The 27,844-nt window shown below is 47.2% G+C and overlaps 2 protein-coding genes across 3 annotated transcripts in view; one reads left to right on the forward strand and one right to left on the reverse strand.

The window, feature by feature from the left end:
- Positions 1-9,868, reverse strand: part of LOC133027211 (histone-lysine N-methyltransferase 2C-like) — a 51,008-nt gene extending 41,140 nt beyond the window's left edge. Inside the window, exons 1-12 of the mRNA XM_061094243.1 lie at positions 9,449-9,868; positions 4,380-4,604; positions 3,962-4,041; positions 3,262-3,856; positions 2,976-3,155; positions 2,788-2,810; positions 1,588-1,671; positions 1,378-1,487; positions 1,134-1,284; positions 703-874; positions 366-480; positions 120-283 (exon numbers count right to left, since the gene is read on the reverse strand). Of these exons, the coding sequence (XP_060950226.1) occupies positions 120-283; positions 366-480; positions 703-874; positions 1,134-1,284; positions 1,378-1,487; positions 1,588-1,671; positions 2,788-2,810; positions 2,976-3,155; positions 3,262-3,856; positions 3,962-4,041; positions 4,380-4,603 (1,898 nt within the window). The 5' untranslated portion in view covers position 4,604; positions 9,449-9,868. The remainder of the gene's footprint in view (positions 1-119; positions 284-365; positions 481-702; positions 875-1,133; positions 1,285-1,377; positions 1,488-1,587; positions 1,672-2,787; positions 2,811-2,975; positions 3,156-3,261; positions 3,857-3,961; positions 4,042-4,379; positions 4,605-9,448) is intronic.
- Positions 9,869-13,517: 3,649 nt separating this feature from the next.
- galnt11 (UDP-N-acetyl-alpha-D-galactosamine:polypeptide N-acetylgalactosaminyltransferase 11 (GalNAc-T11)) lies at positions 13,518-22,454 on the forward strand. Of its 2 annotated transcripts, none has more exons than XM_061093867.1 (12): positions 13,518-13,673; positions 15,793-16,049; positions 16,192-16,315; positions 16,481-16,647; positions 16,739-16,867; positions 20,009-20,258; positions 20,332-20,449; positions 20,667-20,819; positions 20,900-21,118; positions 21,196-21,300; positions 21,416-21,553; positions 22,019-22,454. In XM_061093867.1, exons 2-12 carry the CDS (start codon positions 15,827-15,829, stop codon positions 22,148-22,150), a joined length of 1,758 nt encoding a protein of 585 aa, XP_060949850.1. In that variant the 5' UTR covers positions 13,518-13,673; positions 15,793-15,826; the 3' UTR covers positions 22,151-22,454. The 2 variants fall into 2 exon arrangements, with proteins under 2 accessions (XP_060949850.1, XP_060949851.1); XM_061093868.1 differs by having other exon boundaries at positions 15,796-16,049.
- The last annotated feature ends 5,390 nt before the right edge of the window (positions 22,455-27,844 follow it).

Genomic DNA, 27,844 nt, shown 5'->3' on the forward strand with positions numbered 1-27,844 from the left:
CACAACACGGAAAGAAAATGTTTATTTTAGCTCAATTTGAATCATCAATCAAAGAAAGTGTGCCTCAGTAGCCCAAAGATTGGAATTAACTTTGCTAATTATTGTGCGTGTGCGTGTACCTATAGCAGCAGGTACAGGTGAGGTACTCCTCGGGTGTGTAGAGGTCAGGCGTGAGGCCACAGAGAGGGCAGGGCAGGGCTGGGTCACAAGACTCACACAAAAACGGGTGATTGGCCCACTGGCCTGATGACCTCACACCGCAGTGACGGCAGGTTCTGCAATTCTGAAGAAATAGAGGTTTTGAGATCAAACGAGTAAGTCCGAAGATCAATGCTGACACCAGTGTGTGTGTTTGTTCCTCTCACCTGGCAGCTCCAGCTCGAGCTCGGACTGTGATCCAGAGGTGGAGTGAGACAGTGTCGGTGATACGTTTTATCACAGCGCTCACACACCAGCAACACACCATCATCACCTCGCAACCTAACACAGGGTGGGGGGGGTGCAGGGTTTACAGTATGTTGTGGTTAACATGTTACTAATGTTTGGATCTTAATGTTTACGGGTCGCCCGTCAGTCTGATATCTGGATAAAATCATTCATTCATTCACAATGACTCAAGAGATAAATTGATTATGTTGTGGTGGTCAAAGGTCAACTTCACTGTGACATCATGAGTCAGATTTGATGGTGAGTGTGTGTTACCTGCAGCTCTGACACACTCGACACTCAGCACAATGCCAGCCGGCCCGGCACAGGGGGGAGGGGACCAGAGGGGGATCCAGGCAGCTGCCATGGTAACAGTTACCACAGCAGCAACACATCAACAGACTGCTGACATCACCGGAACCCAAACACAACACACACTGCGAAGAGCCTGGAGAGAGAAAAGTTTGGATTTAGTAAAAATGTTAACAATTCCTCCTGAGCAGCTGATGATGACCAGCAGGGGGAGCTGATGCTCCAGTCGCTGCTTGGTGGTTTAGGGTCAGGGTCTCTGAACAGTGAGTAACGTTCATCTACATCGAAACCAGTCACATTCTACCAAACCACTGGTCCCAGCGATGTCATCACACACCAGCTTCTTCATACACCAACAACAGTGTGTGTCGGTCTTGTGCAGCGTGTGTGTGTACCTGTTTGTCTGTGTCTTGTACACAGTGTGTGTCTCTGGTTCCAGTCCTGATGAGCCCCGGCTGCAGCAGCACAGGGGAAGTGGTAGCTCCGCCCACAGCTAGTTTCCTGGCAACGCAGGGTCGCCCCGAGCCGACTGCAGAACGCACACACCTGGAAAGGTGAGAGAGGAGGCGGGGCTTAGTGAGGCTGTTTGCATCTTTGTTGTGCAGGTACTCATCAGATGTTGATCAGATAGAAAATGACCTGTGTGCTTCCTGAGTCGATGGCTTTGTCGACATAGAGCAGTGATTGGCCCTCGCCTCGACACACCCCCTCCGACCAAGCTGCACACTGCAGGTGAGCACAGCACTGACCTGCGTTCACACACACACAGTCAGGTTTACAAATCGAAACACGCACACACAGACACACACACACAGGTGGAGAAGATGAGGAACCTGTAACTTTCTGTACCTGTGGGGTCGAACAGTGATTGGACGTTGATGTCATGTGGGAGGCCGATGGGTCCAAGCTGCTCCACAAACTCTGAGGAAGACTCTGACAACACAAACAACAACACACATCAACACAGTGGGACCTCCTGACATCACTGCAGCACTCACACGTTGTTACTCTACACTTCCTGATCGATAACATGCTCCTCGCTTTCAAGCCATTCGACAAAAGTGTTTTAAGGCCAATTTACGGTTCTGCGTTTTTGAAAAAACGGACAGATAAGACCGCCCTATCTGTCGTGAAACGCCCTCTCCGAGCTTTTCGTACACGTCTGATTTTTCTAACTACACGTCTTTATGTCGGAGAGCCGACGGACAGACCTTGGCTGTGATTGGTCCGCGAACGACATAATTTCCCTACGACGTCATTTCCGGACCTCAAACTTTTCTGTTTACTTCCCTGTGTCACAAAAACCCAAACACAACTACGATTCTACGACTAAAGTGACGTGTGTGTTAAGCCAGCGGAGTTGTCCACCTGCGGTGGTAACAGTGCAAGAACCCGCCGTCACGACTTTAATTCCACTTCTATCATGACACTGTTTCTATAATACCGTCAGGTTAGAAGCAAACACTGGGTAGTAGTTAGTGTCGGGAGTCCCTGCTGACTGTGTGTGGAAGCTGGGGGGGAGCTAGGTCCGGTTAGCTTCTAGCTACATGTAGCCTCAAGCAGATTCAAGCTGTGGAATCAGCAACACAGTTCGGAAACAAGACCGGGGAACCGCTGCGCTAAGAAACGATTAAATCAGCATCTTGACCCGCTGGGTGTCACTTTATTTAGTTCTGTTAGTTGCCATGGTTCAGTGTGTGGGAGGAGCTAACATGTCAACAGAGACACGTGGACTTCTTCTTCCCAAATGGGGTAGGCTTCTCTGAGCTCGTCTTCCGTTGCGCCAACTATGGGTTTGGCGGTGAATTTTTTCATGTACGGAGAGGTAAAAATCAAAAAGACTCTTTGTCTCCCGCTGAGACCTCTCCGAGAAACGGAGAACGTAGAAGTATATAAGAGCCTTTACGTCAATGCCTCAGAATAGTTTGCAGTATTTTGTGTAACTAAGCAACCAACTCCAAGGTAGGCCGTGTGCTTCCTGTATTCACCACAAGACCAGTGTACATGGTCATGTGACAGCTGTTTGTAAAATGAATGTAGTGTACTCACCACACTGCTCCGGACTGCTGCACCTACGCACAGACACACACACACACAGACACACACACAGACACACACACACACAGACACACACACACACACAGGTTAACTGACTTGATTTTTATGGGAATGTCAATTCTTATCTAGGTGGTGTGACTTTGTATTGAGAGGTATAAACAGGAAGTGAGGTTACTCACGTGGGTGGGGCCTGGTTGCCACGGTAGCAGTGGTCGTGGCAGTCGCTATCTCGGTCAGAGGACGCTCTGCGGTTCAGGATGTGGAGGGGGATGTAGCCAGGCGTCGGGCCGAACACCACCAGGCGGCCCTGGCCCAGAGGAAGCTTGTCGTCATGGTAACAGAAGGCACACTGCTTCAGACTGTGGGGCGAGAGACAAGGTGAACACAGGGAGAGAGAGAGTGTGTTCAGAGCTGGATGGGCAGACACACACAAACACACAGACACACACAGACACACCGTCTCACCGTTTCTTGATGTGTCCCAGGCTGTGGCTGGGCGACCCCCCCGAGTCCTCTGACAGAGAGCGTCTGAACAGCAGGGACAGTGAGTCCTCGTCCTCCAGGGGACAGGGGGACACCAGGAGGTCCGAGCAGGGACTCGGAGCCGGACTGTGCCCCATGGAAATAACCCCAGGACTTGCCGCACCCCCTTCTGTCTCCATGGGAACCCTGCAGGGACTGCAGTCCACCTCTGTGGGGGCGGGGCTACGGCTTGGCCCGGGCCGGCCCTCCTCCACAGGATCAGGAGCTGGTCTGGGGGTGGAGGCGGGGCTTTGAACCGGACTGTGGTCCGGGGACAGGGAGGTGGGCAGGGGGCTGAGTCGAGGTTCTGGTCCAGGACTGCAGGTCGGGAGCTCGGCAGGAGGACCAGGGCTGGTTCTGTCCTCGTCAGTACATTGGGCTGGTTCTGGGCTGGAGACTGGGATTGTGGGACCAAGTGGATCAGGGTCCAGCTTAGACTCTGGACTAAACCTTTCTTGGCTTGGTTCAGGGTCGGGGTTTGTGTTCGATTTCCTCCGGGAGGATGATCGCCGGCGTCCCGTGGTCTTCTCCGTCACCTCTGTGAACCACAAATAAAAACAATGAACCACAGAACTGTAACCAGGTGCCCTGGTTTCACACATGTGAATGAAGGTGCGTTTGATTTCTACACCCTGTTACACACCCGTCTTGTGGGCGGATTTCTTCTCCGTGGAGTCCACGCTCTTCTTGTCCTCTATCTGGGCTGGGCCTCGACTCCGCCCCCTACACACACAAACGCAGAGAAACACACATGGTCACATGTCTCTACCTGTTTGTCACATGATCAGTATACCAAGATATGTCTTATGGCCGAAACATCAGCCTTATATATTTTAATTCAAAGCCTGATTCGATAAATGAAGACAATTCACTGCAACACAAAAGTTTGTTGCAGATTAATTTGTGGAAGCAGCAGCAGTGTGGACTCGCTGGCTCAAAGGGTTTTAGAACTGGATTCACCAGGAGCTGAAAACACTTCAAAACCTGATCAATATTTTTATGAAAAAATAAAAAGTTGTGGAGTTGTGTGGCGTCTAACAACTTGTCACCGTCTCACTTACTTCTTCCTAGATGTGGGAGGTGGAGGAGGAGACGGAGGAGCAGGAGGTGCCAGGGGAGCCGAGCGGCCGCTGCTCCCGTCTTTCCGAGGTCGCCCCCGGGAACGCCGCTCGCTCAAGAGGCTTGTGGCGGCGGCTTTGGCGAGCTGAGCACTGCGCCCGGCCCGAGTGACAGGGGGGGGCGGGCCCCTGTCACGAGGCTCCTGAGACTGAGCCTCAGATGGCATTCTGATCAAAAACACAAAGAAAGGGGCTGAGATTTGAATTGTTTTAAAGACACAACAAACAAAATTCCTTTCTTCATTCACAATGTGTAAAAGTAATATAAGTATTAAAGTCTCTGTGTATATCAGCCTTGAGACGAGACTCACAGAATGAACATCTAAAAGCTTCACTTATACACAGAATGGATTATTGATTCATAATAATAATAATGTCATCAATGTGACCTGGATACACTGCAGAAAAAACAATGGATACTGTTTGTTGACACCTGTGCAGGTTGGGTCTAATGTAGCGGTGATGATGGAGGCTCCGCCCACACCAACACATTTGTCTTCCAGCCTCTGAATCGGAGACTCGTGCAAACTGAGTTTGTGTCTGAACAGAAACCGAGACTTTAGTAAACGATGACGCAGACGTTCTCTTCCTGATTGGTTCTTATCAGTCACATGACTCGGCTAGCAGCGGTGAACACAAAGCTGTGTTACTGACTTCCTGTCAGTAACACTTCCTGTCAGTAGCACTTCCTGTCAGTAGCACTTCCTGTCAGTAGCACTTCCTGTCAGTAGCACTTCCTGTCAGTAGCACTTCCTGTCAGTAGCACTTCCTGTCCGTAGCACTTCCTGTCCGTAGCACTTCCTGTCCGTAGCACTTCCTGTCCGTAGCACTTCCTGTCCGTAGCACTTCCTGTCCGTAGCACTTCCTGTCCGTAGCACTTCCTGTCCGTAGCACTTCCTGTCAGTAGCACTTCCTGTCAGTAGCACTTCCTGTCAGTAGCACTTCCTGTCAGTTACACTTCCTGTCAGTAGCACTTCCTGTCAGTAGCACTTCCTGTCAGTAGCACTTCCTGTCAGTTACACTTCCACCTCGTCGTCCCTGCTCTGACTCTTCACCATCACTGCTCCTCCTTCAGAGGAGTTCCTGTTACTAAGCAACCAACTGCAGAGGAGACAACCTACTTCCTGTTTACATCACATGACCAGTGGACGTGAATGGTCATGTGATAACACTATCCATCCGAGTCCAGTAAAATACAGCCGATAGCCCAGTAACCCTCTGACAACCAAGCAGATCATCCAGCCAATCACAGCACACCTCCTACCAGAACCCAAGGAGTCAACAGTAAACATCAGTGACCTTTGACCCCTGAAGTCTCAGTCTAATATCATTATTATTATTTCAGAGTTTCAACTAAGTCACTTATGAAACAGTCTCCAACTATGATTTAATTATTAATTCGTCTGCAGATTATTTTCAATCAATCAACCGAGTGGTTATAATGATCACAGGTGATAATCAAGTCCTTTAAACGGTGAAAGGTCAGATTCCAAAAGACTCAACAGAGAAAAGCCTCTGACACTGGTCCCAGCTCCTCACACTGGTCCCAGCTCCTCACACTGGGACCTCACACTGGTCCCAGCTCCTCACACCGGTCCCAGCTCCTCACACTGGTCCTGGGACCTGACACTGGTCCCAGCTCCTCACACCGGTCCCAGCTCCTCACACTGGTCCTGGGACCTGACACTGGTCCCAGCTCCCCACACTGGTCCCAGCTCCTCACACTGGTCCCAGCTCCTCACACTGGTCCCAGCTCCTCACACTGGTCCCAGCTCCTCACACTGGGACCTCACACTGGTCCCAGCTCCTCACACCGGTCCCAGCTCCTCACACTGGTCCTGGGACCTGACACTGGTCCCAGCTCCTCACACCGGTCCCAGCTCCTCACACTGGTCCTGGGACCTGACACTGGTCCCAGCTCCTCACACTGGTCCCAGTGTCAGGTCCCAGTGTGAGGAGCTGGGACCAGTTTCACTTTTCTGTTGACCATCTAATAGATTATTTATCTGCTGATAATTGCAGTTTTAATGTAGTTTAAACCCTGATGCCTGCGCTATGGGGACCGCCTGAGGCCCAGGGGCCCGACCATGTGGGGGGGGGGGGCCCCGACCATTTCACCACTGCTCCAACACGCTGCTCCTGTGCATCGCTGCAGTGTTCCGTGGCGTGTCATGACGCATGGCCACCGGCAGCTCAACACCATGCAACAGAAACACGGACCTTCCTGAAGAGGTTGAATTCATTTACCTAAAACTTCAGTGTAGTTTCTATTTCTTACGTTGAACTTTTTAAAGCAGACACTACGACGAAGAGGACGTCCTGTCGTCATCACCTACGTGGGCGGAGTCTACCTATACTTCACTCTGATTGGTTTGTAGACAGAGTCTTTCTGTTGAATGGAGAACATGAATGAAGCACTTCATTTGGTTGCCATGGTAACATCATGATGTATCAATAGCAGCATCAGCACCTTCAGGCGCAGTACTACAGTACTACGGTACTAAAGTACTACAGTACTATGGTTCTACAGTACTACAGTAATTCCACACTAGCTCAAATCCTTTCCCATGTGATAAGTGGGTTCACACTGAACTGAACCGTCTGCCGGTCTGAAACCTGGTGTGAAACTAACCAGGTGTGAAAGTAACCAGGTGTGAAACTAACCAGGTGTGAAACTAACCAGGTGTGAAACAGACCAGGTGTGAAACAGACCAGGTGTGAAACTAACCTGGTGTGAAACAGACCAGGTGTGAAACTAACCAGGTGCGAAACTAACCAGGTGCGAAACTAACCAGGGGTGAAACTAACCAGGTGTGAAACTAACCAGGTGTGAAACTAACCAGGGGTGAAACTAACCAGGGGTGAAACTAACCTGGTGTTAAACTAACCTGGTGTGAAACTAACCAGGTGTGAAATTTACCAGGGGTGAAACTAACCAGGGTTGAAACTAACCAGGGGTGAAACTAACCAGGTGCGAAACTAACCAGGTGCGAAACTAACCAGGTGCGAAACTAACCAGGTGCGAAACTAACCAGGTGCGAAACTAACCAGGGGTGAAACTAACCAGGGGTGAAACTAACCAGGGGTGAAACTAACCAGGGGTGAAACTAACCAGGGGTGAAACTAACCAGGGGTGAAACTAACCAGGGGTGAAACTAACCAGGGGTGAAACTAACCAGGAGTGAAACTAACCTGGTGTGAAACTAACCTGGTGTGAAACTAACCGGGGGTGAAACTAACCGGGGGTGAAACTAACCGGGGGTGAAACTAACCGGGGGTGAAACTAACCAGGGGTGAAACTAACCAGGTGTGAAACTAACCTGGTGTGAAACTAACCGGGGGTGAAACTAACCAGGTGTGAAACTAACCAGGAGTGAAACTAACCTGGTGTGAAACTAACCTGGTGTGAAACTAACCGGGGGTGAAACTAACCGGGTGTGAAACTAACCGGGGGTGAAACTAACCTGGTGTGAAACTAACCAGGGGTGAAACTAACCAGGTGTGAAACTAACCTGGTGTGAAACTAACCAGGGGTGAAACTAACCTGGTGTGAAACTAACCTGGTGTGAAACTAACCAGGGGTGAAACTAACCAGGGGTGAAACTAACCAGGGGTGAAACTAACCAGGTGTGAAACTAACCAGGGGTGAAACTAACCAGGTGTGAAACTAACCAGGGGTGAAACTAACCAGGTGTGAAACTAACCAGGGGTGAAACTAACCAGGTGTGAAACTAACCAGGGGTGAAACTAACCAGGTGTGAAACTAACCGGGGGTGAAACTAACCAGGGGTGAAACTAACCAGGGGTGAAACTAACCAGGTGTGAAACTAACCAGGTGTGAAACTAACCAGGGGTGAAACTAACCAGGTGTGAAACTAACCAGGGGTGAAACTAACCAGGGGTGAAACTAACCAGGTGTGAAACTAACCAGGGGTGAAACTAACCAGGGGTGAAACTAACCTGGTGTGAAACTAACCAGGGGTGAAACTAACCAGGGGTGAAACTAACCAGGGGTGAAACTAACCAGGTGTGAAACTAACCAGGGGTGAAACTAACCAGGTGTGAAACTAACCAGGGGTGAAACTAACCAGGTGTGAAACTAACCAGGGGTGAAACTAACCAGGTGTGAAACTAACCAGGGGTGAAACTAACCAGGTGTGAAACTAACCGGGGGTGAAACTAACCAGGGGTGAAACTAACCAGGGGTGAAACTAACCAGGTGTGAAACTAACCAGGTGTGAAACTAACCAGGGGTGAAACTAACCAGGGGTGAAACTAACCAGGTGTGAAACTAACCGGGGGTGAAACTAACCAGGGGTGAAACTAACCAGGTGTGAACGAGTCCTGGCTCCACATGAGTTTTGTGATGAAGGATCAGAAAGTTGTGTTGATCTGATCCCAGCAGATCCTCTGGTGTGATCACATCACCTGACACAACACCTTCAACTACACACAACTACACACAACTACACACAATTACACACACCTGATTACAACAGGTACACATGGCATAACTACAGTGACGTCACTGATCACTCACACCTCTGTTGTGATCGATCAGTTCAGCCTGCAGAGGTTTCAGGTCTGCGTTTCTCTCACGCGTTGACGTCACAACTGAGTCAAACTACCGTTTAACTGATCAACAGTCAAAGTGACGTCACCTGAAGCTTCCGTTCACAGATCGATCCTCGACACTGAGCCGCGGAAACACAGTTAGCTGCTAGCTGCTAGCAGTTAGCTGCTAGCTTCCTCGGACCGCCCAGTTGACTGATCGCCGCTCTGTTAGCATTAGCATTAGCTGGCAGGCTAGCTGTTAGCGCGCACCAGAACCGAGCTCGCCCCGGCTCCTGCGGTGGACTCCCGCGGGCCCTGGAGCGCCCGGGGCCCGCAGGAGCCGGAGCCCGACCCGGGGAGCCGGTTCCCGAGGAGCCGGTTCCCGAGGAGCCGGAGGACTCAGGGGGTTCAGAGGCTTCAGCCGCTCGGGCTCCACAGGAGGAGGAACACGTCCTTACTGGTTTGATGAGATTCTGCTTTTCCTCCGCAGCTCCCGGCTCCCGGCTCGCAGCAGCAGCTTCTCCGGCGGGTCACACCTCACAGCTCCGCCGGGCCCGCGGCTCCGAGCATCCCGAGCGGCACAACACGACGCTTTGCTCCTGAGAGCTGGACAAACTAAAGTTGAAGCGCTCGCTCCGTCATGGAGGCCATGTTTGGAAGCGACCGAAGCACCGCCTGTCAGCCCAGCAGGAGAAGTAGGTCCGTGGAAACACTCCGCCCGGAGCTCCGCCGCTCACCGGGCAGAGTTCACCTGCTACCCCGGTGGAGACGACGGTCCTCCGGCTGACGATCCTCCGGGTGACGGTCTGAAGAGGGTCGCTCGATCCGAGTCCGGGTCTCACTCCGGTTCTGTGTCGGTGTGAAAAGTGTGTGACCCCGCGGAGGGATCTGGTTCAGCGCTGCTCTGGTGACACGGCCTCTGTCATCAGACCTGAAATCCCGGACTGGACTCTCCAGGATCCGGACTGCTGCTGCTGGAGGAGTTCCTCAGGGACCGCATCACCACCACAGGATTTATAATGAAAGTTAAATGTATAATCATTGAATCATTATTATAACTTTATCTTTAATAAACACAGTCATCTTATATCATTATTTCATTCTTTTTATTAAATAATACAGTCATAGGGCGGCAGCTCACCTGGTAGAGCTGCCCCCCCAATTTAAATATATATTAAAAAAATCATACTAATACAGTCATCATATATCATTACATCTTTTTTGAATAAAAGAGAGTCTTCAGAATTGTTAGAACCTTCAGTACCACAAAACTACGCTGTGGAAAACTGAAGGTCCATAAAACGCACCTGGGCCTCCTCAGAACCTCCTGGTAATCATGAGATGATCCTTCTGTGAGAAGATACCTGGAGGCTCCACTGGAACATCCATGTCTTCCACATCAGGGACGTTTTTATATGACCTGTAGATCCTCCTCAGTCTCCAAATGAGCACAGGAATTAACATTACAATCTGGAGAACCTCCTAGAACCTCATTCACATCAAGATTGCTCGTAAGGACCTCTGGACCTCAGCTCCTCCTGAGGGCGTGGCAGGTGATTCTGTAATCCCTGAGCGGAAGAACCACAGATGGACCTGACCCAAAGCTTTGACATGTTTACAGGTTCTTCAGCTCTGTGTGGTTCTTCCAGAATGAATAAACGTCAGCTTCATCAACCCGCTGAAATTTTGAATTTAGAAAAAATTAATTTTCTCACAGTTCCTTCAATTTCTTTCATTCCTGAGACCCTCAAAAGTGAGACCTCAAAAAATCCTAATTCAGGCCGGCCTCTATTAATGAAAATGCTGAAAACATATGAATGAATATTCAGGATATGCCCTAAATGTACATAAAACACAGGTTATGACATTTAATTACACACCTACAGAAGAACTTAACGTTATGTATAGTTTTAATTGGAACGCACCCTTTATAAAATATCTGGGAGTGAATCTGACTAAAGACATGTCAAACTTATTCAATATTAACTATAACTATTAACAAGAAAATATATGATGACCTTGATGGGTGGAGCCTGTTGCCTCTTGACTTTGGTAGCAGAATTAGATCAATAAAAATGAATATCCTCCCTAGGTTATTATATCTCTTTTTATCATTGCCAGTGGAAATTCCTCTGAAACAATTTAGAGAGTGGAATAAACATATTTCACGATTCATCTGGAATAAACAGAGGCCGAGGGTTAAATTTTCCACTCTTCAGCTTCCGGAGGATAGGGGCGGCAAGGCCTACTACTATTTAGCAGCCCAACTGAGACCTCTAATATATTGGTGTAATTCATCTTATGTAGCCAAATGGAAAACCATGGAGTTATCACTAACAGATGCACCAATACAATCACTGCTTGGTTGTGTGGAAATGGAGAAAAAGATATTACATACGGAGAGCCAATGGGTGAACTGCTCTTTGAAGGTATGGGGCGAGGTGGTTAAAAAATTTGAACTCCAAAAACAGATAAAACTACTTAGATGGCCAGCGTATGACCCCGAATTCACACCAGCATCACTAGATCATAGATATAAACAATGGACCTATTATGGTGTTACGGCTGTATGCAAAATTGTTAAAAAATGGGAGCTTAATAGCTTTAACAATTTATGTCAAATGTATGGACTAGGTGGGCATGACTTTTACAGGTACTTACAGTTCCGGGATTATTTTTGTAAAAAGCTGAAAGGTTGTAACCCAGCGGAGCCACCAGCGATTATTCATATATTTATGGATGCATACAACTCTGGGAATATTAAAGGACTTATAAGCAAGTTATACCACAGCATTACCTCACTGAAGAAGGATTCTACAGACTATGTGAAACAACGATGGGAAAAAGAGTTGAACATTGTGATAACAGAGGACATGTGGCTGAACGCTTGGGAAACGCAGTCATCCTCCACCAACTCTTGGACTTGGAGAGACTTCTGTTGGAAAAGCTTGATTCGTTTTTTTATAACCCCCAAGCAAAAGGCCAAACAGACTGGTGCACAACTGGCCTGCTGGAGAGAATGCGGAGAGGTCTTTGCTGATCATGCCCATATTTTTTGGTCTTGCCCCTCCATCCAGTCTTTCTGGAGGGAAGTGGCAAAAATTGTTTCAAAGGTCCTATGCTTTAATATGAATGTATTGTTCACAACTCTCTATCTTGGGAATGTGCCAGATGGGTTGAGTAAAGCTGATATATACCTACTTAGGGTCTTGCTGGCTGCAAGTAAAAAGGCCATCACAAAATGTTGGCTCCAGAAAAACGCTCCCACTACAGACTCTTTTGTTAATATTGTAAAACAATTACATGTACTAGAGCAAATGACTTATTCAATCAGACTCCAAAAAGATTTAGGTGAAAAACGATGGCAGAAATGGCAAGCCTACTTGGCCAATGAGTGAGACTGTATGCACGTACTGGGTTTGATACTTTGTCTTTTGGATTTATTGATCACCCCTGGACCTTGAATTTTGGTAATTGTTCAATGTTTTGTATTTGTCTTTTGTTTTACCTCCCTGTACTAAAAGATGAAAATGATCTATAAATAAAGAGTTTAAAAAAAGAAAGAAAAGTGAGACCTCTATAACCCCTCATTGTCGACTAGAACCCTCACAATAACCACAGGAACCAAACGCATCCTAGAGGATCAGAAACATTGACCAGGAACATTAGAACCTTAGAACTTCCTTTACAGTCACTGGGGAAATTCTAGAGGTTTTTCCACCTGCTGAACTGATTGTACCGTACACCCACTCAAACCTCCTCAGGGGTCCCAAGAACCTCCTTATGGTAAATGGTTTTGTATATATATAGCGCTTTTCTAGTCTTGATGACCACTCAAAGCGCTTTACAGCACAGATTTACATTCACCCATTCACACACACATTCATACATCTATTCGCAGCACTTAGTTATTCTTATGAACCATTACAACTTCCACAGTAATCCTTGAATCCACCTATTGCACCTCTAGAGCCCTCTCATGGACCAGGAGCCTTCACTGATCGGCCCAGCAGCTCGGAACATCTGCTGAGCTTCTCCTCCTGCTCTGCAAAGCTGGCCCCGCCCTCGCAGCGATCCAGCCAATAGAAAGCAGAGATGCTGTCAATAAGGAGGAGTTCTCCCGGAAGTGGAGGGTGAGGAGGAGCTGGGAGGAGGAGGAGCAGTGAACGACCAAGAGGAGAGACAGACACAACGCCTCCTCATCTGACCCTGCTCAGGGTGCTCTGGACCCGTTTTCAAAATAAGAGTCCTCCTGCGTTTCTGTTGACTGATCATCAGCACAAGATCTGAGTGTTTGTCTCTGAGATATTTTGGCTTAATTTCTGGAGACGAGCCTGAACCACATGACGTCAGAGGTTAATAAAGTCTGATCATCTCTTAATAAACTGTTGACGTGGTTCAGCTCTGACAGATCAACACGGATTGTCTCTGCACACGTTGGTTTTATTGCTCGGGGGTCGTCTCTGTGTCCTGTCTTCCTGTGGTGTGTCTTATTTTGAAAGCCTTGAGCGGAAGTGTGGTGTCTGGTGGCGTCTGTGCTGCAGCTCAACAGACGATCCACTGACGGTAAACATTAGCATTAGCATTAGCAGCTACAGCCAGACCAGCGGATTACACCCGCGACCTGCCGGCGTCCAGTCAGCTGCCACAGCCGCTGAGCAAACCGCTCCGAGCCGCCGAGACGTGAGTGCACATCCGGTGTCAGGTTCACTCCTTCCGCCGGAGTTTAGCTAGCGACCGTCGCTGTGGAACGGATTCCATTATCGGACGCGATGTAGCTCGCACACGATCTCTGATTCTGTGATTCTGTGATTCTGTGATTCTCTTGTTTCTCTGATTCTCTTGTTTCTCTGTTTCTCTGATTCTGTGATTCTGTGATTCTCTGTTTCTCTGTTTCTCTGATTCTCTTGTTTCTATGATTCTCTTGTTTCTCTGTTTCTCTGATTCTGTGATTCTGTGATTCTGTGATTCTGTGATTCTCTGTTTCTCTTTTTCTATGATTCTCTGATTCTCTTGTTTCTCTGTTTCTCTGATTCTCTTGTTTCTCTGATTCTCTGATTCTCTGATTCTCTTGATTCTCTGATTCTCTTGATTCTCTTGTTTCTATGATTCTCTTGTTTCTCTGTTTCTCTGATTCTCTTGTTTCTCTAATTCTCTTGTTTCTCTGATTCTCTGTTTCTCTGATTCTCTTGTTTCTCTGATTCTCTGATTCTCTTGTTTCTCTTTTTCTCTGATTCTCTTGTTTCTCTGATTCTCTTGTTCCTCGAGCTTCTCTCACTAAGTTCTTCTTTTAAACAGGACTCATTGAACGTGACGTGTAAACACATGTTTGTGCAGTTTCATCACGGCTGAACTTTCACGTGACCCACTGAGTCCGAATCGTAGCACATGTTATTGACACATGAAGGATTTTACTTTGAAAGACGATTCACCTTGAACATTATGGTAACGACACATGTTCAGGTCAGTTCAGATTTTAGTCAGAGTTAAGGTAACTCTTAAACTAAGGTAAGCCTAATCTTAACCTTAAAGTTCATGAATCAGTTACAGTCAGTGAGCTGCTACACAAAACACCTGAAGTCAAGAAAAAGCTGACTCAACGTGTTGGTGGTGAAAAGAAGATGAGTCAGCAGGTTTTACAACGTCTTTAAAATACTTGAGTCGTTCTGTTTAAATGAAGAAGAATAATTAACCAGTTTATGAGACAGTCAGCTGAGACCTGCTCCAACCTTCACCGTTAACACAAGAGTAAGCTCTTCATTGTTATGAGTCTCTGACCTCACCTTGTATCTGCGTCTCTCTCTCTCTGTGTCGGTCTCTTCATGGGTCAACGTGTCCACATGCTTCTGTCAGAATATCATTTACTCACTTCATGGTTTGAATGGATTCTAGTTCTGTGTCCTGCTCCTCGTCCCACTGGGAGCATGAGGAGGAACCTGCAGCTCCATCAGGCTGCACAGCTAGTCCAGCTCCTCCAGGAGGACACGTCCATACGCGTGGTCACAAGACAGTTTGTGTCCACAGCAGGTTCTCCACTGGAGCCTGGTTCTCCTCACAGATGAGAGCAGGTTCACACATGTGACAGGTGTGAACGAGTCTAGAGACGTCCTGGTGAACGTGAAGCTGCTGTAACAACATCTATGAGCAGCTTGGTGGATCAGTGAATGGTCTGAGGAGGCAGATCCTGGGGGGGACTGTCCAGGAGGAGATGATCCAGGTCCAGGAGGTGATGATCCAGGTCCAGGAGGTGACGATCCAGGTCCAGGAGGTGATGATCCAGGTCCAGGAGGAGATGATCCAGGTCCGGGAGGTGACGATCCAGGTCCAGGAGGAGATGATCCAGGTCCAGGAGGAGATGATCCAGGTCCAGGAAGGAGAACCCCCAGGACTCCATCCTCCGACTCCTCAGGAGCATCATGTCCAGATGTTGTCAGGAGAACATGCAGGCACAAGAGGCCACACCCACTGAGTCACATGATGAGTTGATATTCACACCAGTTGGATCAGCCTGTGGTTTCAGTTTGTCACTGGGATGTTCGGTGTGGTTTCCAGTCCTCAGTGGGTTGATGGTTTCACTTTCCATTGATCGTTGTTACGTCATTTTGTTCTCACTTATACGTGAACCATTCATGAAGATCTGAAGTGTGATAGAAGTGTTGAGTTGTTACTTCCTGTTTGTTTCCTCTGTACAAACAGGTATCCTCTCTCTCTCTCTCTCTCTCTCTCTCTCTCTCTCTCTCTCTCTCTCTCTCTCTCTCTCTCTCTCTCTCTCTCTCTCTCTCTCTCTCTCTCTCTCTCTTAGCAGCGTGATGTAAGGCGATGCTCGCTCGGCCACCATGGCCAGTGTCACGCTGCGGTACTTCTGTTATGGCTGCCTCGCCACCTCAGCCACTTGGTCCTTCCTGCTCTTCCTCTACTTCTCTCTGGGGGCGGAGCCTGGAGACAGCAGGACCCCTCTGCAGCACCGCAGCCAGCCAATCACCAGGGGTCTGGGCGGGCGGAGGGCGAGGAATCATCTTCTGACAGCCAATCGGGGATTGGAGCTGTCGCCAGAGATGGGTGAGAGGCTGTGGTGTGTTCAGGTGCTGATGGGAAAATTAAGATACTATGCTGAACTTATTGGTTGAGTAGTATCAGGTTCACAGACTGGATGTGGTTGGTCTCTGGGCACTTGAGGTCAACTGGTTGTGTCTTCCTGCAGGGATGATCTTTAACGAGGCGGATCAGGAGGTCAGGGACACTGGTTACCACCGACACGCCTTCAATGTCCTCATCTCCACCAGACTGGGTCACCACCGAGAGCTGCCCGACACCAGAGACCAGCAGTGAGACTCTTCTCCACGACCTTCCACTCTGTTCACATTTGATTGATTGATTGATAAGACACGTTAATGCTGACAAGCCAATGCATCACATTCCACATACATGGTGTTTAATTCATGTTCCATGGAGGAGGACTGAGAGTAGTTTGTTAAAACACAACTCTGCAGGTGTCAGGAGAAGGTTTATCCTCTGGCTCTGCCCTCGGCCAGCGTAGTGATCTGCTTCTTCAACGAGGCGTTCTCCGCCCTGCTGAGGACGGTTCACAGCGTGCTGGACCGGACGCCGGCCTACCTCCTGCACGAGATCGTCCTGGTCGACGACCACAGCGAGCTCGGTAACACCATCAACACTTCCTGCCAACTGCACAACAAAAGGCTTCAAACCTTTTCTAACACAACCACCTTGATGTTTGTGTTGTTGTTCAGACGAGCTGAAGAACGACTTGGATCGATACGTGAGGGGGGAGGAGCTTCAGGGGAAAGTGAAGCTGGTGAGAAACCAGAAGAGAGAAGGACTCATCCGAGGACGCATGATCGGAGCCTCACATGCTACTGGTACGTCCTGCATCCTACAACTATACATCCAACATCATCCAACTATACATCCTACATCATCCAACTATACATCCAACATCCTACAACTAAACATCCTACATCCTACAACTATACATCCAACATCATCCAACTATACATCCTACAACTATACATCCAACATCATCCAACTATACATCCTACATCATCCAACTATACATCCTACATCCTACAACTATACATCCTACAACTATACATCCAACATCATCCAACTATACATCCTACATCATCCAACTATACATCCTACATCCTCCAACTATACATCCAACATCCTACAACTATACATCCAACATCATCCAACTATACATCCTGCATCCTACAACTATACATCCAACATCCTACAACTATACATCCAACATCCTACAACTATACATCCTACAACTATACATCCTACATCCTACAACTATACATCCAACATCATCCAACTATACATCCAACATCCTACAACTATACATCCTACAACTAAACATCCTACATCCTACAACTATACATCCAACATCCTACAACTATACATCCAACATCCTACAACTAAACATCCAACATCCTACAACTATACATCCTACATCCTCCAACTACACATCCAACATCCTACAACTATACATCCTACAACTAAACATCCTACATCCTACAACTAAACATCCTACATCCTACAACTATACATCCAACATCCTACAACTATACGTCCTACATCCTCCAACTATTCATCCAACATCCTACAACTATACATCCTACATCCTCCAACTATACATCCTACATCCTACAACTATACATCCAACATCCTACAACTATACATCCTACAACTATACATCCTACAACTATACATCCAACATCCTCCAACTCTACATCCTACAACTATACATACAACATCCTACAACTATACATCCAACATCCTACAACTATACATCCAACATCCTACAACTATACATCCTACATCCTACAACTATACATCCTACATCCTACAACTATACATCCTACAACTATACATCCTACATCCCACAACTATACATCCTACATCCTCCAACTATACATCCTACATCCTACAACTATACATCCAACATCCTACAACTATACATCCTACAACTATACATCCTACAACTATACATCCAACATCCTCCAACTCTACATCCTACAACTATACATACAACATCCTACAACTATACATCCAACATCCTACAACTATACATCCAACATCCTACAACTATACATCCTACATCCTACAACTATACATCCTACATCCTACAACTATACATCCTACAACTATACATCCTACATCCCACAACTATACATCCAACATCCTACAACTATACATCCTCCAACTATACATCCTACATCCTACAACTATACATCCTCCAACTGTACATCCTACATCTATACATCCTACATCCTACAACTATACATCCAACATCCTACAACTATACATCCTACAACTATACATCCTACATCCTCCAATTATACATCCAACATCCTACAACTATACATCATACAACTATACATCCTACATCCTACAACTATACATCCTACAACTATACATCCTACAACTATATATCCTACATCCTACAACTATACATCCAACATCCTACAACTATACATCCTACAACTATACATCCTACATCCTACAACTATACATCCAACATCCTACAACTATACATCCAACATCCTACAACTATACGTCCTACATCCTCCAACTATTCATCCTACATCCTACAACTATACATCCAACGTCCTACAACTATACATCCTACATCCTACAACTGTACATCCTACAACTATACATCCTACATCCTACAACTATACATCCAACATCCTACAACTATACATCCTACATCCTACAACTATACATCCTACATCCTACAACTATACATCCAACATCCTACAACTATACATCCTACATCCTACAACTATACATCCTCAAACTATACATCAAACATCCTACAACTATACATCAAACATCCTACAACTATACATCCAACATCCTACAACTATACATCCTACATCCTACAACTATGCATCCTCCAACTATACATCCTACATCCTACAACTATATATCCTACATCCTACAACTATACATCCTACATCCTACAACTATACATCCAACATCCTACAACTATACATCCAGCATCCTACAACTATACATCCTACATCCTACAACTATACGTCCTACATCCTCCAACTATACATCTTACATCCTCCAACTATACATCCAACATCCTACAACTATACATCCTACATCCTACAACTGTACATCCTACAACTATACATCCTACATCCTACAACTATACATCCAACATCCTACAACTATACATCCTACATCCTACAACTATACATCCTACATCCTACAACTATACATCCAACATCCTACAACTATACATCCTACAACTATACATCCTACATCCTCAAACTATACATCAAACATCCTACAACTATACATCAAACATCCTACAACTATACATCCAACATCCTCCAACTATACATCCTCCAACTATACATCCTACATCCTACAACTATACATCCTACATCCTACAACTATACATCCAACATCCTACAACTATACATCCAACATCGTCCAACTATACATCCTACATCCTCCAACTAAACATCCAACATCCTACAACTATACATCCAACATCCTACAACTATACATCCAACATCCTACAACTATACATCCAACATCCTACAACTATACATCCTACATCCTACAACTATACATCCAACATCCTACAACTATACATCCAACATCCTACAACTATACATCCTACATCCTACAACTATACATCCTACATCCTACAACTATACATCCTACATCCTACAACTATACATCCTACAACTATACATCCAACATCCTACAACTGTACATTCAACATCCTCCAACTATACATCCAACATCCTACAACTATACATCCTACATCCTCCAACTATACATCCTACATCCATAACTATACATTCAACATCGTCCAACTATACATTCAACGTCCTCCAACTATACATCCTATATCCTACAACTATACATCCAACATCCTACAACTATACATCCAACATCGTCCAACTATACGTCCTACATCCTCAAACCCTACGTCCTCAGCCCTTCCTCTCCACCTGTGTGTCCAGGGGAGGTGCTGGTCTTCCTGGACAGTCACTGTGAGGTGAACCAGGCGTGGCTGCAGCCGCTGCTCGCCCCGATCCAGAGAGACTCTCACACCGTGGTCTGTCCCGTCATCGACATCATCTCGGCCGACACGCTGGCGTACTCGCCCTCGCCCGTCGTCAGGGGCGGCTTCAACTGGGGGCTGCACTTCAAGTGGGACCCTGTCCCCCCCTCAGAGCTCAATGGGCCGGGGGGCACCACAGGACCAATCAGGTAGCTAACCCTAACCAGCTGATTAAACAGGTAACCAGCTTATTTGTACCTCACCTCTGATGCCCCCCCCCAGGTCTCCCACCATGGCTGGCGGCTTATTCGCCATGAACAGAAAGTATTTCAACGAGCTGGGACAGTATGATGCAGGCATGGACATCTGGGGCGGAGAAAACCTGGAAATCTCCTTCAGGGTAAGAGCTGAGTTTTACAGACAGTTAACGTGTTAGCTTAGCTTAGCTTAGCATTAAGGCTGAAGGCAGCGGCAAGGAGCGAGCGCCAGACAGCTGACGTCACATCGGGATTCGTCCAATCAGTCGTAGGATGACATCAGGAGCGAGAGGAGCTGTGGAGCAGCATGTGAGGGACAGAGTCTCCTCCGGACTCACGGTGTGTTTCTGTCCGGCTCAGATCTGGATGTGCGGCGGCCAGCTGCTCATCATCCCCTGCTCCAGAGTCGGACACATCTTCAGGAAGCGGCGGCCGTACGGTTCACCGGGGGGGCAGGACACCATGGCCCATAATTCTCTGCGGCTAGCGCATGTATGGATGGACGAGTACAAGGTACGCACACAGAACTGTGATCCAATAAGCAGCTGCGTTATCCCCTGACCTCACTTCCTGTTCCCGTGTGGTCCCTTCAGGAGCAGTATCTGTCCCTACGTCCAGAGCTGCGTGAGCGCGCTTACGGTGACATCAGCGAGCGCGTGGCGTTGAGGAAGCGGCTGCAGTGTCACTCGTTTCGTTGGTACCTGGACACAGTCTACCCTGAGATGCAGGCTGTCGCCAACGGCAACAAGCAGCAGCCGCCGCTGTTCATCAACAAAGGTCTGAGGCGTCCCAAAGTCCTGCAGAGAGGACGGGTACGTGACAAATAATCCTCATCCATGTTTGATTATCGATCATTTGAGTCATAAACTGATCAAATGTCCTCTTCCAGCTACGTAACCTAGCAACCAGTCGTTGTCTAGTGGCCCAGGGCCGAGTTAGTCAAAAGGGCGGAGCCGTAGTCCTACGGCCATGTGACCCCCGTGACCCTGAACAGGTGAGTCGACCACAAACAACCATCACACACTTTGGAAACTGAGTTAACCAACCAGCCAGGTCTGGTTGACCTGCGACCTTTGACCCTGACCTCATCATGTGCCGTGTATGTTCAGGACTGGACCTATGACGAGGAGAGTCAGCTGATCCTCGCAGGTCTGTTGTGTCTCGACGTGTCCGAGATCCGAACCTTCGATCCTCCAAGACTGATGAAGTGTCACGGATCAGGAGGGTCACAGCAGTGGAGCCTTGGGGTGAGACACACACACAGACACACACACAGACACACACAGACACACACACACAGACACACATACAGACACACACACACACAGACACACATACAGACACACACACACACACACACACAGACACACACACAGACACACACACAGACACACACACACAGACACACATACAGACACACACAGACACACACAGACACACATACAGACACACATACAGACACACACACACACACACACACACAGACACACACACAGACACACACACAGACACACACACACAGACACACATACAGACACACACAGACACACACAGACACACATACAGACACACATACAGACACACACACACACACATACACACAGACACACACACACAGACACACATACAGACACACACACACACAGACACACACACAGACACACACACACACACACGTTCCTATTAAACCCTGCCCTCTCTCTCTCCTGTAGAAGTCTGAGCGACTCTACCAGGTCTCCGTGGGTCAGTGTCTCTCGGTCGCTGAGCCAGTCGGACCTAAAGGTTACGTTTCCATGGCGATCTGTGATGCGTCTCAGACGCAGCAGTGGCAGCTGGAGGTCTGAGGTCACTTTGTGTTTTTAATTTTTCTGCTCAGGACAATTTCAGATTTTTTAATATTTATCTGTTGATGATATGATCACGATGTTGGAGCCGATCAGTTTGAGACGTCCTCAGACCTTGTGACGTTTTATTTTGTATTTATTGTAAAAATTAAACTTAAAGACTGATTCTACTTTTTAAACAAATCCTGGAAATGAAATAAAATGTGAAGTCGCTGATCCAGAGAGATGATCCACGTGTTCTGGACCTCAGTGACAACGTTGTAAACTTTGTCATCATCAATAAATCATCAGTTTACAAACAGAAGGGTTGAATCATCATTTTAAAAATGTGAATCTGTTTTTATAAACTGAACACATCGAAGACCCGGACCAGAACCGCAGGTCTGACTGAAACTGGACTAGAACTGTTTGACCTGGGCCAATCAGAGATGCAGTTCTCATGTTTCACTCCTTTAGTTCAACTAATAAAAGTCATTCAAACTGATGTTTATGTTGCTGTGATTCCCCCTGATGGACACCAGGGGTCAGCGTCACCTCCTGTTCTCAAGGTTCCTTGAATTGATGAACAGCTTCGGAAGTTTCTAGGAGATCTTTAGTTCTTGACTGGATTCCAGGAGTAAACAAGTCCTACTGGCTATTGAGGACATTCCAGCGTCCTCGAGAAACACGCGTTTCCCTCAGATGAGCCTCACAACGTATGTGAATGTTGCAGTTGCTCTTTAGATGTTCTCTTCACCCCCTCAATAACCTGAAGCCTCCTCAAAAACTCCTGGAACCTCCTCAATAACCTGTGGAGGGTTAGCGTTTTTTGAGGGTTCAGACTTCTAGGGTTCGAATCAGGTTTAGGTTAAAGCTGGGGCTAAGTGTTTGGTAAAGGTTAAGTGTTTGGTTAAGTGTTTGGTTAAGTGTTTGGTTAAGGTTAAGTGTTTGGTTAAGTGTTTGGTAAAGGTTAAGGTAAGGGGCGAGAGAATGTTTACTGACAATGAGTGTCCTCAATAACATAGAAATACAAACGTGTGGTTTGTCAGAGTATTGATGAGGAACATGAAGTTAATTATTACAGGAAGTAATTGGAAGTAATCAATTACTTTCTTATTACTCACACACATTTGTACTTCTATTTTAGTGAGGACACTCATTGGCATAATGTGTTCCCTAGCCCCTTACCTTAACCATCACTACTAAAGGACTAACTCTAACCCTAACCGGATTCTTTAAACCAAGTCCTAATCCCCGAACAGTCCACTAGAGGGCGCCAAGTGAGCACCGGCCACAATGTCCTCACTCCGGCGGAAACTCAAACTGGTCCTCACAAAGACATCTAAACAGGAGCACACACACCTCTTCTGTTATTCTGATGATTCAAATGATAAACACACAACTCATGTGTGTTAATGCAGATTGATTTTCACAGCAGGTCAGATTACACAGATCACGGACACACACACGCACACACAGTTTTGTCTTTGGACTGTCGATCAATAAAGTTTCTCGGAATCTCTAAACGTGGATTTATGAGACCGATTCAGTCAAACTGACCAATCAGACGACAGCTGCTCAGACTGCATGATGACACATTAACTCGAGTGTGTGTTTGTGTGTGTGAGGGAGAGTTTGACTGTGAGTGTGTGTGTGTGTGTGTGTGTTTGTTTGTGTGTGTGTGTGAGCTGAATCTCAGAATCATCTGAGATGTGGGTTCAACTTAAAGTCACACACAATATCAGAGTTTTACATAATGAAGTCAGGAAAATACACACACAGACACACATACAGACACACACACAGATCTCTCCCTCCATTCCCAGTATTGATCGCTCTATTGATTGGCTACAGGCGGCTGATCGTCTCCGTCCAGAGACACACTGCACTTACTGCTGATTACCACACACACACACACACGCACACACACACACACAGATACTCTCTCACACACTCACAGACACTCACACACACATACACACAGATACTCTCTCACACACTCACAGACACTCACACACACACACACACACACACACACACACACACACACAGAGATACTCTCTCACACACACGGACACACACACTCTCACACACACAAACACATACACACACAGATACTCTCTCACACACACACACAGACACACACAGACACACACACAGACACACACACACACACACACAACCCAAACGTCACCAGAGACAAGCTAACGTTAGCTAATGCACGACAGTAACGTGAGAGCCGCTCCAGTGAAAACAAACGTTAACATTCTGAACATAATCACGTTAAAGATTCAGTTTCGGAGCAAAGTTAATGACATCAGAGTCTAAGTGTGTCAGTGAGATGATCTGAGGCTGGAACACACACACAGACACACACACACGCAGACACACACACACGCAGACACACACACGCAGACACACACGCAGACACACACGCAGACACACACACGCAGCAGGTTAGAGATCCGAACGTCTCTTTACTTCCTCTTCACCATCAGGAGCTCGAACAAAGACAACTTCAGACGTTAAAGAATCGCACACGGAACAAAGATACAAAACTACATGGAAGACAAAACCTTAAAAACTCAAATGAAACGATGACTGAAGAGATGAGGAGTCCGAGTTATGATAAATAGAAATAATTATTTAGGCCACAGGTTCGCACACAATGAAATGAATTGTGAGCATATGTTATTTTATCACGTGTTACTAGATTATTCCACTAGAGGGCGCATCACAGGACTCAGCTTCTGGCTTCCTCTAAAGGTCGCGACAGTAACGCACTTAAATCAACCACAACACAGATGAGTATCAGCACCTGCACTGCCCCTACTGGACATGTGCGTATAACATCTTCTGGAGGCGCCGGGTTAATTTCTGAGAACGTGAAGAGGATAAACAAACCGACTGGATTCGTACATGTCGTTAAAAGTACGTTTATCTGTTTCACCACAGACACGTTCAAACTAATATACGAGTTCAGGGAAGTCAGAGATTTTTATTTTCTCCAGATGATTTTGATTTAGAAACAGTTTATGTTTCAAATCTTTCTTTTCATTTCCATAACTGATGAAGTCGAGTTTGAGTCATTGAGTTGAGTTTCAGCATCTTTAAAAATTCAGAGAAGTAGAGGACACGTCTGAAGAATGTCCAGAAAGAAATGTGACAGGTCAAAGACTCCCAGTTGGACACTAATGGACAGATGGACGGACACAGACGAGGGTGAAAAGGTTTTTATGGCCAATGAATGTTTCCGCTCTGCGTTCAGAGACAATCTACACGCAGTCGATTCAGATGAGTGAGCGACTTTAAACCAGCTCAGGCTTCTATTGATTTCCATTCTGCATGAGAGGGAGAATAAAGTGTCTCTGTCACATCACAGCTCACGTTCCACTCAAAGATTTCCATCCGCTGTCACCGGTTCACACGTTCACATGTCACGATTCACACGCTCACAAGTCACCGGTTCACACGTTCACATGTCACACGTTACGGTTCACACGTTCACATGTCACCGGTTCACACGTTCACATGTCATCGGTTCACACGTTCACATGTCACCGGTTCACACGCTCACATGTCACCGATTCACACGTTCACATGTCACCGGTTCACACGTTCACATGTCACCGGTTCACACGTTCACATGTCATCGGTTCACACGTTCACATGTCACCGGTTCACACGCTCACATGTCACACGTTACGATTCACACGTTCACATGTCACCGGTTCACACGTTCACATGTCACCGATTCACACGTTCACATGTCACCGGTTCACACGTTCACATGTCACCGGTTCACACGTTCACATGTCATCGGTTCACACGTTCACATGTCACCGGTTCACACGTTCACATGTCACCGGTTCACACGTTCACATGTCATCGGTTCACACGTTCACATGTCATCGGTTCACACGTTCACATGTCACCGGTTCACACGTTCACATGTCACCGGTTCACACGTTCACATGTCATCGGTTCACACATTCACATGTCACCGGTTCACACGTTCACATGTCACCGGTTCACACGTTCACATGTCACCGGTTCACACGTTCACAAGTCACCGGTTCACACGTTCACAGGTCACCGGTTCACACGTTCACATGTCACCGGTTCACACGTTCACATGTCACCGGTTCACACGTTCACATGTCACCGGTTCACACGTTCACATGTCACCGGTTCACACGTTCACATGTCACCGGTTCACACGTTCACATGTCACCGGTTCACACGTTCACAAGTCACCGGTTCACACGTTCACAGGTCACCGGTTCACACGTTCACATGTCACCGGTTCACACGTTCACATGTCACCGGTTCACACGTTCACATGTCACCGGTTCACACGTTCACATGTCACCGGTTCACACGTTCACATGTCACCGGTTCACACGTTCACATGTCACACGTTCACATGTTCACACGTTCACATGTCACCGGTTCACACGTTCACATGTCACCGGTTCACACGCTCACACGTTCACATGTCACCGGTTCACACGTTCACATGTCACCGGTTCACACGTTCACATGTCACCGGTTCACACGCTCACATGTCACCGGTTCACACGTTCACATGTCACCGGTTCACACGTTCACATGTCACCGGTTCACACGTTCACATGTCACCGGTTCACCGGTTCACATGTCACCCGTTCACACGCTCACATGTCACCGGTTCACACGTTCACATGTCACCGGTTCACACGTTCACATGTCACCGGTTCACACGTTCACATGTCACCGGTTCACACGCTCACATGTCACCGGTTCACACGTTCACATGTCACCGGTTCACACGTTCACATGTCACCGGTTCACACGTTCACATGTCACCGGTTCACCGGTTCACATGTCACCCGTTCACACGCTCACAAGTCACCGGTTCACACGTTCACATGTCACCGGTTCACACGTTCACATGTCATCGGTTCACACGCTCACATGTCACCGGTTCACACGTTCACATGTCACCGGTTCACACGTTCACATGTCACCGGTTCACACGTTCACATGTCACCGGTTCACACGTTCACATGTCACCCGTTCACACGCTCACAAGTCACCGGTTCACACGTTCACATGTCACCCGTTCACACGCTCACAAGTCACCGGTTCACACGTTCACATGTCACCGGTTCACACGTTCACATGTCATCGGTTCACACGCTCACATGTCACCGGTTCACACGTTCACATGTCACCGGTTCACACGTTCACATGTCACCGGTTCACACGCTCACAAGTCACCGGTTCACACGTTCACATGTCACCGGTTCACACGCTCACATGTCACCGGTTCACACGTTCACATGTCACCGGTTCACACGTTCACATGTCACCGGTTCACACGTTCACATGTCACCGGTTCACACGTTCACATGTCACCGGTTCACACGTTCACATGTCACCGGTTCACACGTTCACATGTCACCGGTTCACACGTTCACATGTCACCGGTTCACACGTTCACATGTCACCGGTTCACACGTTCACATGTCACCGGTTCACACGTTCACATTTCCTCGACATGAATCTGTCCTTTATTTTTTCTGTTTTTATGGTTTTGTGAACATTTCCAAAAATTGATTTTTAAATCAGTCTCAAAACGAACTGTCAAAATAAAAGCAGCTGAACTGACTGTTAGCAGCTCCTGCTCTTTCAAAATAAAAGCAGCTGCAGTGACTCTGTTTTCATCAGTGA

This window comes from Limanda limanda, chromosome 20 (assembly GCF_963576545.1).
Source record: "Limanda limanda chromosome 20, fLimLim1.1, whole genome shotgun sequence".
Taxonomy (NCBI): Eukaryota; Metazoa; Chordata; class Actinopteri; order Pleuronectiformes; family Pleuronectidae; genus Limanda; species Limanda limanda.

Bases quoted from the DNA above. Each gene is read 5' to 3' on its own strand.
- galnt11 (XM_061093867.1), top strand. From the start codon at position 15,827: ATGGCCAGTGTCACGCTGCGGTACTTCTGTTATGGCTGCCTCGCCACC. The intron at 16,316-16,480 runs GTGAGACTCTTC...ACAACTCTGCAG, and splicing joins CCCGACACCAGAGACCAGCA to GTGTCAGGAGAAGGTTTATC. The intron at 21,554-22,018 runs GTGAGACACACA...TCTCTCCTGTAG, and splicing joins CACAGCAGTGGAGCCTTGGG to AAGTCTGAGCGACTCTACCA.